At 34.0% G+C, this 14,522-nt stretch overlaps 1 protein-coding gene across 1 annotated transcript in view; it reads left to right on the top strand.

Moving 5' to 3' along the window:
* The window catches only part of MAP4K5 (mitogen-activated protein kinase kinase kinase kinase 5), a 132,501-nt gene that overhangs the window by 50,287 nt on the left and 67,692 nt on the right, over nt 1-14,522 (top strand). Inside the window, exons 6-9 of the mRNA XM_047767294.1 lie at nt 3,747-3,802; nt 8,713-8,760; nt 8,855-8,897; nt 9,659-9,731. Coding sequence (XP_047623250.1) covers nt 3,747-3,802; nt 8,713-8,760; nt 8,855-8,897; nt 9,659-9,731 — 220 coding nt within the window. The remainder of the gene's footprint in view (nt 1-3,746; nt 3,803-8,712; nt 8,761-8,854; nt 8,898-9,658; nt 9,732-14,522) is intronic.

Genomic DNA, 14,522 nt, shown 5'->3' with positions numbered 1-14,522 from the left:
CCACATAAATATTTCAAATATATAAAATATGATAGTTTTTAAGCTAGAACTAATTCCATTTATTAAAAACAAGGTGTATTCCCTTATTTAGCAGTTTTTTACTTTCTTATGTATTATACCATACTAGAATCACAGTTCTCTTTCATTTTATCCCTGTTGTTGATTTTAAAGAATTATTGGTAGGAAATAGCTCTATGCCACTCAATTTAAAGTTCTTTTCTATGTTTTTATGATGAATTATGATCTTTTCTATGAAGAGTTTTAATCCAATATTTATAATTTTTATCCTTACTTTTATAGACTGAGAACTCAAGAATATGGATTAATAAAACTATACAGCTGGCTTTTTTTTTTTTATTACTTCTTAAAGAATTCTTTAAGAACAACTTAAAGAATTGTTTTGAGACATCAATTTTATTTTTTTATGAAATTTCTACTTTCCATTATTAAGCCTATGATTTATTGAATTAAATTAAATCTAAAAAGTATTCAAACCTTTAAATAGTATACTAGATAGCATATTAGTCAAGAACAACTACACCCATAATAAACTGTTAATAAAGTGATTTCCCCTTTTTTTTTTTTTAACTACTGTTTCACCAAGTACTAAGAATCAAAATTTTATGTTTCTGAGTAGATGTAGAGAACCAGTGATTAAAATATGCAGTAAATATTTTCTTTTATTTTTAATTAAAGTGTAGTTTTTGGTTGCTGTTTTTGTTTGTTTTTTGTTTTGTCTTTTTGTCTTTTCTAGGGCTGCTTCCTCGGCATATGGAGGTTCCCAGACTAGGGGTCTAATCGGAGCTGTAGCTGGCAGCCTATGCCAGAGCCACAGCAATGCTGGATCCAAGCCGCGTCTTTGATCTACACCACAGCTCACAGCAACGCCAGATCCTTAACCCACTGAGCAAGGCCAGGGATCAAACCTGCAACCTCATGGTTCCTAGTCAGATTCATTAACCACTGAGCTACTAAGGGAACTCCATAAAGCATAGTTGATTTACACTGTTGTGCCAATTTCTGCTTTACAGCAAAGTGACTCAGTCATATACATACATATATACATATACACATTCTTTTTAAATATGTTTTCCTTTATGATCTATCCCAGGAGATTAGAAATATTTCCCTGTGCTATATACAGTAGGAACTTATTGTTTATCCATTCTGAATGTAATAGTTTATATCCACTAACCACAAACCCCCAGTCCATCCCACTCCCTCCTCATGTCCTCTCTCCTTTGGCAACCACAGCTCTGCTCTCTGTCTGTGAGTCTGTTTCTGTTTTATAGATAGCTTCATTTGTGCCATATTTTAGATTCACATATGAGTGATATATGGTATTTGTCTTTCTCTTTCTGACTACTTCACTTAGTTTGGGAATCTGTAGTTGCATATTACCACAAATGGCATTTTTTTATGGCTAGGTAATATTTCCATTTTATATTTGTACTATATCTTCTTAGTCTGTTCATCTGTTGATGGACATTTAGTTTGTTTCCATGTCTTGGCTATTGCGAATAGTGCTGCAGTGGAACGTAGGGGCGCATGTATCTTTTTTTTTTTTAAGTAATAATATAGTTACTTTATTTAGCAGTTCAGTAATTCATTAAAGATCCACATTGCTTCCTAAAGTGATGGCAAAGTTTTGTCCGGATATATGCCCAGGAGTGGGATTATATGATAATAGTTCTGTATTTAGTTTTCTGAGGACCCTCCATACTGTTTTCCTTAATGACTGTACCAATTTACATTCCCACCAAAATTGTAGGAGGGTTGTCTTCTTTCCATTTTTTCAATTGAGTTGTTTTTTTCTTTGTTGTTAAGTTGAATAAATGAGTTGTTTGTATATTTTGGAGATTTAGCCTTTGTCGGATACATTGTTTGCAACTATTTACTCCCATTTCATAGGTTGTCTTTTCATTTTTTTTAATGGTTTCCTTTGCTGTGCAAAAACTTGTACGTTTGATTTGGGTCCCATTTCTTTATTTTTATTTTTATTTCTATTGCCTTGAGAAACTGACCTAAGAAAGTATTTGAATGGCTTATGTCAGAGTGTGTTTTACCTATGTTCTCTTCTAGGAGTTCTATGGTATCATGTCTTATATTAAAGTCTTTAAGACATTTCAAGTTTATTTTTGTGCATGGTGTGAGGGTGTGTTCCAATTTTCCCAGCACCACTTGCTGAAGAGACTTTTTCCCATTTTATATCATTGTCTCCTTTGTCAAAGATTGACTTTTGGTATCTGGGTTTATTTCTGGGCTCTCTGTTCTGTTCTGTTGATCCTTATGTCAATTTTGTACCTTTACCATAGTATCTTGGTTACTGTAGCTTTGTAATATTGTCTGAAGTTGGGGGGAGTTGTGCTTCCTGCTTTGCTTTTTTCCCCCTCAGTATTGCTTTGGAAATTCTGGGTCTTTTATGGTTCCATATAAATTTTTGAGTTATTTGTCCTAGTGAAAAATGTCATGGGTAATTTGACAGCAATTGTTTTAAATCCATAGACTGCTTTGGGCAGTGTGGCCATTTTAACAATATTAATTCTTCCAATCCAGGAGTATGAAATATCTTTCCATTTCTTTGAATCCTCTTTAATTTCCTTTATTAATGTTTTATGGTTCTCAGCATATAGAGAGAACCTTAGGTTTATTTTGGAGGGTGTGATTTTTAAAGGCATTGCTTTTTAATACTCCTTTCCTAATATTTCATTGTTAGTATACATAAATGCAACTGATTTCTGGACGTTAATCTTGTATCCCCTTAAACTTTGCTGAATTCGTTTATCAGCTTAGTAGTTTTGTGTGGAATCTTTAGGGTTTTCTATATATAGCTTCATGTCTTCTCCATATAGTGACAATTTTACCATTTCTCTTCCAATTCAGATACCTTTTATTTATTTTTCATCTGATTACTGTGGGAAAGAAGGATTTTATATTTCATAATAGAAATCTGTCAGAAGTGACCCGATTACTTTTTAGATTCTTAGATAAGGTAACAGATCTAGTTCCCTGTTTTGATAACTCTGATGAAGAATTATGCTAAAGAAATAATATCTAACCTTTAAATGCATATATCATGTCTTTCAGTATATTTCAACAATTGATCTCTTTATGGTCATCTAACTTGTGTATATAGCTCTAATTAATTATATATGCTTTTCTCATTTGGGGGCTTTATTTTTTTTTAATTGTTCAGGGTTGAGATCATATCCATTGCTGTGTATAGAACATCCTGGGATGTCTAGTACTGTGCTTTGCACATAATGGGTGCTTAATACTGACCAGAGTTGCTCTGGAGCAAATCTTCCATTTTTAAAGTACATTTAAAGTTTTAGAACTTTACTTTTTTTTCCTGATTATAAGAATAATATATGCTTATGACAAGAAGTCATCCAATGATATATACAGAAGAAGTTTTATAATAGTTTGTCTTTTTTTTTTTTTTTTTTTTACTTTTTAGGGCCACACCTCCAGCATATGGAAGTTCCCAGGCTAGCAGTCGAATTGGAGCTGCAGCTGCTGACCTACACCACAGCCACACCAACAGGGGATCTGATTCACGTCCATAGTCCTTAACCCACTAAGTGAGGCCAGAGATTGAACCTGCATCCTCGTGGATACTAGTTGGATTTGCAACCTGCTGAGAAACCATGGGAACTCCATAGTTTGTCTTTGTTACAGTAGACTGTTTTTAATTTGTTGTATTCCAATGTGTAATACAATGTGGTCTCTTTTTTTCTTTCTAGTTACTGGACCATTATCAGAGTTGCAAATAGCCTATGTATGCAGAGAAACTTTACAGGTACTACGTTTGCTTATGTAGAAATAAATGCAGTTCTAGATTCACAAACTAAAAACTATAAAATGTGATCTGCCCAAAAGAAAAAGAGTAAACCAGATTTTTCTGTTAACCTCTCAGATTGTAATTCTATAAGCCTTAGTTATTTCCTCTGTGAATGAGTCTCAGGAATTCATTTAAGCTGATGCTGGTATACACAGTGGTGATATCTGGTGTGCTACTTTGTAGTTTTTGATCCTCAGTTGCTACAGAGCTAAAAAAATCCATAGGTGTGAATTGGTTTTTATGAATTAATCACTTGACCTCTCACTTATAACAAGCTGTCTATGCTTCCCCTTCAAGTTTCATGGCAGAATTTTTTTGCACAAGAGATGAGGTCTTCTACCATTTCTCCTGAAATGAGAGTTAAGTAGCATAGCAATAATCCAGAATGACATCTGGAAACCCTGTTCTGTGTGATATATCAGAATCCCTTTTTATAAGTTTGGTAAACATTGTATTAAGTAGAAATTTCTTCATTTCTTTGATTCAGATCCTCTGAGAGCATTTAGTGTATTAAAGTAGGTTGTGACTTTTCAGTAGTTTTAGGGAGTATGGAGCATTTCTTCCAATTTATTTTTTAGTTCTTTGAAAGATTACTCACTGAAAAAACTGGCAGTAGTGTTGTGTACATACTTTAAGGCATTTAATTTAGAAGCAGGATTAAGAAGTAGTGATTGGTGTTTTTTATCTTGGCAGTTCATAACATAATCGTTAATTGATGCTTCTATTTGTCCATTTCCTTGATTGTGTAGTTTGTTTAGAAGTGAAATTGATGCTTTATATGTTGTTCTTCCATATTTAGAAATTGGGAGTTTGATCTGATTTAAGAGAAAGCTCTAATTTCGAAAAGAGTTGGCTTCCACATACTTTAAAAGACATGCCATGCTAAGTTTGTTAAATATATGTAAAATAAATTTCTTCAATGTATCATATATTTCTGTAATAATCCTATAACATAGAAACCTTTTTTTTTTTTATGGCCACACCCACAGCATGTGGAAGTTCCTGGGCAAGGGATTGAATCTGAACCACAGCTGCGACCTGTGCCCCAGATGTGGCAGTGCTGGATCCTTTAACACACTGTACCAGGCCTGGGATCATAACACACTATATCAGGCCTGGGATCACACCCGTGCCTCTGCAGCAACCCAAGCCACTGCAGTCGAATTCTTAACCCACTGCACCACAGCAGGAACTCCAGAAATCTACCTTTTTGTATCCACAGAAAACAGAAACCTAATCATGTACTCATAGCAGAGAATTGTTGACAGGTTAATTTTCTTTATATTTTAATTTCCAAAGTTCATTGCATTGTTAAATAATGGACAGAGTATGGGATGGAAGTAAAAAATGAAACAAAAATTTGAATTTGCATCCTGGCCCTGGTATATGACCATCTGCTGTGGTTGTAGTTCCCCAAGTATAAAATGAGGCTTTGGAAGGAATGACCTCTAAGATATCAGTTCCAATTTTAAAACTCTACTGCGCTGACAAATTTCCATATCTGGTGTCTATTGACAGACGAATGGACAAAGAGTCATGGTTTATATATATGATGGAATATTATTCAGCCATAAAAATGAAGGAAGCCCTGTCATTTGTGACAGCACGGATGAACCTGGAGGATACTATGCTAAGTGAACTAAGCTAGGCACAGAAGATATATACTCACTTTTAAATAGACTCTCACTTATTTGTGAGATTCTAAAAAAGTTGAACTCACAGAATACAATCCTCAAGTTCCACCTTAAGGAATTAGAAAAAGATGCAAAAGGAAATAATAAAGCTCAGAATGGAAATCAATGAAATGTATAGTAGAAAAATATCAGAAAAATCAATGAAACTAAAATTGATTCTTTGAGAAGATCAACAAAGTTGATAAATTTTCAGCCAGATTATCAGGGAAGAATAAGAGAAGATACGAAAATAAGAGAACATTATGACAAAATCTATAAATATTAAAGGTATAACATGGATATTCTATAACTAAGAAATATTATGAATAGCTTTATTCCAAAAAAGCTTGCAACTTAGATGGAATGAAAAGGGACATTTTCCTTGAGAGACATAAACTTTTTTACTTACTCAGTTAGAAATCATCTCAATAGTCCTCTGTCTATTCCCCACAAAGGACGCTTTCAAGCCAGATGATGTCATGGATAAATTCTACCAAACATTTAAGGAAGAAATAATGCCAATTCAACACACTCTTATAGAAAATTGAAGAATAGGGAATACCTTCCAAATCATCTTATGGACCAGCATTGCTTTGAAATCAAAATCAGACTTTACAAGAGAACAAAGCTATGGACTAATATCCTTTGTCAAGGTAGATACAAAAATTAAAGAAGAATATAAAAGCAAAGGTAATCGAACAATACATTAAAAAGATAATAAATCTTAAACAAATGGGGTTTATTCTGGAATGTGTTGATTTAACATTTAAAAATCATTTCAAGTAATTGATAATATTAGCAAACAAAAAGAAAAGACAAACTGCATTATCATCTAAATAGATACAAAAGAAGCATTTAGCTAAATCCAACATTCATTTCTGATTAAAAAAAATTCTTAGTGTACTGAGAATAGAAAGGAACTTATTCAACCAGATAAAGAGCATTTATGAAAAACCTATAGCTAAATCATACTTAATGGTAAAAGACTAGATACTTTCCCACCAACATTAATCAAACAAGGTAAGAATGTTCCACTTTTTCTTAACATTGTACTAGAGGTTTAGGCCAGTGCAAAAAGAAAAGGCAGTGACAGAAAAAACATCTCAGTTACAAATAAGTAAAGCTTTATTCACAGACTACATAATCATCTATATAGAAAATGGAATAGAATCTACAAAGGGACTACTACAACTAATAAGTAAGAGTAGGAAGATTTCAAGATTCAGGCTCTATATACAAAATCAATTGGATTTCCATTCACTGGCAACAGAAATTAAAATTTAGAAAAATACCACTTGGAGTTCCCTGGTGCCTCAGTGGGTTAAGGATCTGGCATTGTTACTGCTATGGCAACAGATATGATCCCTGGCCTGGGAACTTCTGCATGCCTCAGGTGCAGCCAAAAAAAAAAAACCAGTAAAAACTCAAAAGCAAAGTGACATCAAAAAATGCTGTTTATAACAGAAAGTATGACATTCTTACGGATATATATAACAGAGATGCATAAACACTTGTATGCTGAAAACTATGAAATTGCTGAGAGAAATTAAAGAAGACCAGAACTTTGCCATATAGTTAAGATATCCGTTATACCCGGATTGACCTATAGAAGCAATGCAGTTCCAGTCAGAATCAAAGGAAGCTTTTTTAATCCTGTATAAACTGACAAGCCAATTCTAAAATTCCTAAGGAAACACAAAGGACCTGGAATAGTCAAAGAGTTGTGAAAAAAAAAAATTGAGGACCAGTAGTAGCAATTTCAAGACTTAAAAAGCTATGCCAATCAAAGTGTAGTGGGATTGGCATAAGGGCAGATAAATAGTTCAGTAGAATAGAATGAAAAGATCACAAAAAAATCCACACAGATATAACTAATAATTTTTTACAGAGCTGAAAAGATAATTTAATGGAGAAAGGGTAGGCTTTTCAATAAACGGTTCTGAAATAATTGAACATCCATATCCAAAAAAATGAACTTTGAACCATATTTCACACCATATGTAAAAAAACAAATGGACAAAAGGTTTGGACACTTCACCAAAGAAGCTATATAGATGGCAAATAAGTCGTAGAGAGGATGTTCAATATCAGTAGTTATTAGAAAAGTGTTAATTAAAACCATAATGAAATAACTGCTACACATCAATTAGAATGGCTAAAATTAAAAATACTGACCTTGGGGAGGTTCCATTGTGGCTTAACAGTAATGAACCCAACTAGTATCCATGAGGATGTGGGTTTGATCCCTGGCCTTGCTCAGTGGATTAAGGATCCAGCATTACCATGAGCTCTGGCATAGATCGCAGACACGCTCGGATCTGGTGTGGCTGTGGCTGTGGTGTAGCCTGGCAGCTATAGCTCTGATTCAATCCCTAGCCTGGGAACTTTCATAAGCTGCGGATGTGGCCCTAAAAAGCAAAAAAAAAAAAAAGAAAAACCCTAACCTTGGGAAGTTTGGCGAGCAGGTGGATTAACTGGAACTCATACACTGCCAGTTTCAGTGTAAAATGGCAACAGCTGCTTTGGAAAACACTCTGGCAGTTTCCTAAAAATTTAAACTTATACCACCATATGATCCAGCCATTGTACTCCTAGATATTTATCCAAGATGGAAAAATCATACAAATACTTGATGTCAGTCTTCATAGTAGGTTTATATACACTAGCCAAAAACTGGCAGTAACTAGCCCAATGACCCAAATGTCTGTGTGTTGTCAGGTGAATGGATAAACAAATTCTGTATTATTTGTACAGTGGAATACTACATGGTAATAAAGAATGCAATTTGATAACATTAACAGGGAATGTCACATTAATTACTGTGAATGAAAGAAACCAGACAAAAAAGTATATACACTGAATGATTCCATTTACATAAAATTGGAAAATTTAATAATTATCTGTAGGAACAAAAAGTAGATCAATGTTTGTATGTGGGAAAGACATTTGGGAGTGGTGGATATGTTCATTATCTTGATTATGGTGATGGTTTTATAGTAAAGTATTTATGATTTTTAGCAGAAAATGAAATAAAAATATTAAAATATAGTAAATATTAATTAGTAAAAAGAAACTCATCTAGGTTTTCTCCTCAAAAGGAAATTCTAGTTTTGCTTATTTAGTAAGAATTTAAGTAGAAAATTTAGGTGTCAAGTTTGCACTTTTGCTAACGCAGACTTTTTTTTTTAACTTCAGGGTCTTGCCTATTTGCATACCAAAGGCAAAATGCATAGAGATATCAAAGTAAGTATATTTAACTCAAACTCTATTTGAATTGATAATCTATTGAATGGAGTTTTTTGATGACAATTTAATATTATTTATATTTTTGTTTTAGGGTGCAAATATTTTATTGACAGATCATGGTGATGTAAAATTAGGTATGTTATTTTTCCTAACATTTTTTGTAAAAAAATTACCATAAAATTTTAAATGAGAATTTACATTATACATATTTAATGTTCTTATGAAGAGCCATAATTTCATCTTTTGACTCAGTGATTTTACTCCTAAGATTTTGTTTAAGGAAATTAACCCTAAAGATTGAAAAGAGCCATAATCATGAAAGTATTAATTGTAACATTACTATAAGAGAAAAAATGGGAATATAGGTCTAGCAGTAGAAAAACTATTAAACTGTGATAAATCAACTTAGAGAATATTATTCCATCATCAAAATTAATAGGAACAGGAGTAAAATCCTGTAGTGTCTGGCAACTTTATGAATCTTCAGCCTTTTACAACTGTATTTAATAATAACAATAAAAAGGTTTATTCATTGAAAAGGAGATTTTTTAAAATAGCACCAAAATACTAGCCTAATTCTGTTAGAATAAAAGAAATCCAAGTAGGTCTTTTATTTTCTGCTCTTTTTTTCCCCCAAATTAACTCCAGGTGCTTGTAATGAAAATATTTTCATTAACTTTGTTCTTAATAAAATATATTTTCATTCTAGTAAGCTCTTTTCTCTTCATGATTATCTTATGAACCAAGTAAGAAGAGATTTAGGTATTCAATTTATATACATTTCTCTAGCATTGCTATCCGAATTATTAATCATGGCATGCCTAAGGGTATAGTTTAAAAATATTGGTGGTTTTATTGAAAACTAAAATTTTCTTTTGTGCTTTTTCCCCACCAGCTGACTTTGGCGTGGCTGCAAAAATAACAGCTACCATTGCAAAAAGAAAATCTTTCATTGGCACTCCTTACTGGTAAGATATTATTTTGACTGAATTTTGTGCTTTTTCATTTCTTCAATGTTAGTAATCAGCATCAATACTAGTTATACAATTCACACTTAACTGGAGATTGAAAACTTGCGTGCTCCTTGATACTACCATAGTTATGCTTGGGGTAGGGAACTTTGATACTCTTTTTCATTGTCCAGCTTTCCCTGTGTTGAACTTCTGATAATTCCTACCATCCTTGGGATTTTGTGTTGAGAGGACTCATAGGTATAAGATTTAAAAAATATATATCATGTTACAATCACTTGTCATTTTGTTACTCTTTCTTACAGTATTTCTTCTATCTTGATCTATAACTTCACTTTCTGGTTGTTAAACTCATGTATCCTACCCTGCCATTAATCATCACCTGCCACCCTACTTCTAATGTACCCTACCAGTTACTGACAAAATAATCTTTCTAAAACACTGCTTTCATTACCAAAGTTCAATAATCGAAATATTATAGAAAACCTAGTAATAAACCTTAATATGTAAAATAATTTAGTATGTATTAAAGTTTATATGAATGGTTAGGTGCTCTAATATGCAGTGCTTGGATAGTTTATTATTTGGAAAGAATTTTAAAGTAGCTCCATACCTCATAACTACTGTCAAAATAAATTGTATATGGAACCTCATAGTTACTGGTCAGGGCTGATACTATACTAGATTTGAAATGTTCACTGTTTATCTCATTAGAAAGTTTTTATATAAAGTTTTAAAACGCACATTGCTAAATTTCTTTAAAAATAAAATTCACAAGTTATATAATAAAAATGCTCAGTTTGATAAAAAGTTGCATATTCAAATAGTTAATATAAAAATGAAACCAAAAGAACTATTAGTGACTGTAAGTAATAGCTGAGTAAGCCTTTCCTGGTATAAATCATAAAACATTGCTAGATTTGTTGGTAGGTTTAACTGCGTGAGATGATTAGAGATGCAAAAATTCTCAACAAAATTTTAGCCAACTGAATCCAACAATATATATAAAAAAAAGATCATACACCACGACCAGGTGGGATTCATCCCAGGTTCACAAGCATGGTTCAACATATACAAATCAATGTCATACACCACATTAACAAAAGAAAAGTAAAAAACTACATGATCATCTCAATAGATAATGAAAAGGCATTTGACAAAGTCCAGTATCCATTCATGATAAAAACTCTTACCAAAGTGGGTATAGAGGGAACATACCTTGACATTAAGTCATTTATGACAAACCCACAGCAAATCTAATACTCAATGGAGACAAGCTGAAAGCCTTCCCACTAAAACCTGGACCAAGACCAGGATGCCCACTCTCACCACTGCTATTCAACATGGTACTGGAAGTACTAGCCACAGCAGTCAGACAAACAGAAGAAATAAAAGGTATCCATATTGGAAGAGAAAAGGTAAAATTGTGACTATGCAGATGACATGATACTATATATAGAAGACCCTAAGGACTCAGTCCAAAGACTACTTGAACTGATCAACAAATTCAGCAAAGTAGCAGGATATAAGATTAACATTCAGAAATCAGTCACATTTCCATTTACTAACAATGAAATATTAGAAAAGGAATGCAAAAATACAATGCCTTTTAAAATTGTGCCCTAAAAAATCAAATACCTGGGAATACACCTGACTAAGGAGGTGAAAGACTTATATGCTGAGAACTATAAAACATTAATCAAGGAAATCAAAGAAGATGCAAAGAAATGGAAAGATATCCCATGTCCTGGGTTGGAAAAATTAATATTGTAAAAATGGCCATACTGCCCAAAACATTCTACAGATTCAATGCAATCCCTATCAAATTACCCATGACATTTTTCACAGAACTAGACCAAACAATCCAAAAATTTATATGGAACCACAAAAGACCCACAATTGCCAAAGCAATTCTGAGGAACAAAAAGCAGAAGGCATAACTTTTCCAGACTTCAAGCAATATTACAAAGCCACAGTCATCAAGACAGGGTGCTACTGGTACCCAAACAGACAGACAGACCAACGGAACAGAATAGAGAACCCAGAAATAAACTCCGACACCTATGGTTAATTAATCTTTGACAAAGGGGGCAAGAACATAAAATGAGAAAAAGAAAGTCTATTCAGCAAACATTGCTGGGAAACCTGGACAGCTGCATGCAAAGCAATGAAATTAGAACACACCCTCACACCATGCACAAAAATAAACTCCAAATGGCTGAAAGACTTAAATATAAGACAAGACACCATCAAACTCCTTGAAGAGAACATAGGCAAAACATTCTCTGACATCAACCTTACAAATGTTTGCTCAGGTCAGTCTCCCCACGCAACAGAAATAAGAGCAAAAACAAACCAATGGGACCTAATCAAACAGACAAGCTTTTGCACAGCAAAGGAAACCAAAAAGAAAACAAGACAGCTTACAGAATGGGAGAAAATAAGTTCAAATGATGCAACTGACAAGGGCTTCATCTCTGAAATATGCAAACAATTTAAACAACTTAACAGCAAAAAAAGCCAACAACCCGATGGAAAAATGGGCAAAAGACCTGAGCAGACATTTCTCCAAGGAAGATATGCAGATGGGCAACAAGCACATGAAAAAGTGCTCAACATCCCTGATGATTAGAGAAATGCAAATCAAAACTACCATGAGATACCACCTCACACCAGTGTCGAATGGCCATCATTAATAAGTCCACAAATAATAAGTGCCGGAGGGAGTGTGGGAGAAAAGGGAACCCTCCTGCACTGTTGGTGGGCATGTAAGCTGGTACAACCACTATGGAGAACAGTATGGAAATACCTTAGAAATCTATACATAGAACTACCTTATGATCCAGCAATCCCACTCTTGGGCATATATCCAGACAGATCTTTCCTTGAAAAAGACACATGCACCCGCATGTTCATTGCAACACTTCGCAATAGCCAGGACATGGAAACAACCCAAATGTCCATTGACAGATGATTGGATTGGGAAGAGGTGGTATATATACACAATGGAATACTACTCAGCCATAGAAAGCACAAAATAATGCCATTTTGCAGCAACCTGGATGGAACTAGAGACTCTCATACTGAGTGAAGTCAGTCAGAAAGAGAAAGATGAAACACCATATGATATCGCTTATATCTGGAATCTGATATACGGCGCAAATGAACCTTTCCACAGAAAAGAAAATTGTGGACTTGGAGAATAGACTTGTGGTTGCCAAGGGGGAAAGGGAGAGAGTGGAATGGATTGGGAGCTTGGAGTTAATAGATGCAGACTATTGCCTTTACAATGGATAAGCAATGAGATCCTGCTGTGTAGCACTGGGAACTATGTCTGGGCACTAATGATGGAGCATGATAATGTGAGAAAAAAGAATGTATACATTTATGTGTAGCTGAGTAACCATACTGAACAGTAGAAAAAGAAAATAATGTATTAGGGAAGTAAAAAATAAATAAATAAAATTTTTATATGCCTACCAGCTTAAATAAAGGGCAAGTAACAAACCAAGAAATAAAATATGACAAAGTAGATTTTAATATTTTTAATATATAAGTTCTTAATATATAAATAAAAGCAGGTTTCGCTAGAAGCAGTTATTAAAATATATAAGATCTTATAAAATAAGAAAATTGTTTCCCCCAATGATGGCCAGAAATGCAAATTAAATAAGCAATGGTATTCTTTTCTATTAAATTGGAAAGTATTTGGAAGCATGGGTAATACCTCTCACTATCCCTGAATATTTGGCAGTGGAAGTGGAAATTAGAATATTTTTGAAGGATAATTTGGCAACAGTGTTTTTAAAAAACCTTAAGCAATGTTTATGTTCTTTAGTCTCAATTCCACTTGTAGTAATTTATCAGAGAGACATAAAATTTATAAATGAAGAGCTTATCACAGTGCTTTAATAGTTAAAATTTGAGAGAACATATGCATATGCAACAGGAATTGATTAAGGAAATTATGTACAGTCATTCAGACCAATGGAATAAGTTGCCAATATTTAAAATCATGTTGTAAAAGGTGAATGGTCAGTGGATGGGTTCATGATACACCGTGAATCAAAAAAAGAATATGGAGTTCCCGGCGTGGCGCAGTGGTTAACGAATCCGACTAGGAACCATAAGGTTGCGGGTTTGGTCCCTGCCCTTGCTCAGTGGGTTAACGATCCAGTGTTGCCGTGAGCTGTGGTGTAGGTTGCAGGCACGGCTTGGATCCAGCAATGTTGTGGCTCTGGCATAGGCCGGGAGCTACAGCTCCGATTCGACCCCTAGCCTGGGAACCTCCATATGCCACTGGAGCGGCCCAAGAAATAGCAAAAAGACAAAAAAAAAAAAAGAATATAAAAAGTAACATATACAAATAATCCCTTTCTGTAGATGTGTATGTGTTTAAAATTTATGGATGAAAGTGTGCACAACAGTGGTTCTCTTTGGATGGGGTAATGTTTGACTTGCTTTTTCCAATTTTTCATATATTCCAAATTCCCTTCAATTGAGCCATGCACAAGTTCTCAGGTCAGGGATCAAACCCACACCACAGCAGTGACCTGAGCCGCCATAGTGACAATTTGGATCCTTAACCTGCTAGGCCACTGGGGAACTCCAACACATTTGACTTTAAACAACAGAAAAACAAACAAAACCCCAGTAAATATCAATTAAATATAAATTAAACATAGGTGAGTTAGATTACCTATAGAATTCCCTTCGTTGCATGCCTACTTTTTCCTCAATCTCTTTCTGTGACTATGCACTCTTCTGTAGTCAAAATGATCAGTTCTT

Source organism: Phacochoerus africanus, chromosome 2, assembly GCF_016906955.1.
Source record: "Phacochoerus africanus isolate WHEZ1 chromosome 2, ROS_Pafr_v1, whole genome shotgun sequence".
Taxonomy (NCBI): Eukaryota; Metazoa; Chordata; class Mammalia; order Artiodactyla; family Suidae; genus Phacochoerus; species Phacochoerus africanus.
This window is presented reverse-complemented; position numbering and strand designations above follow the sequence as displayed.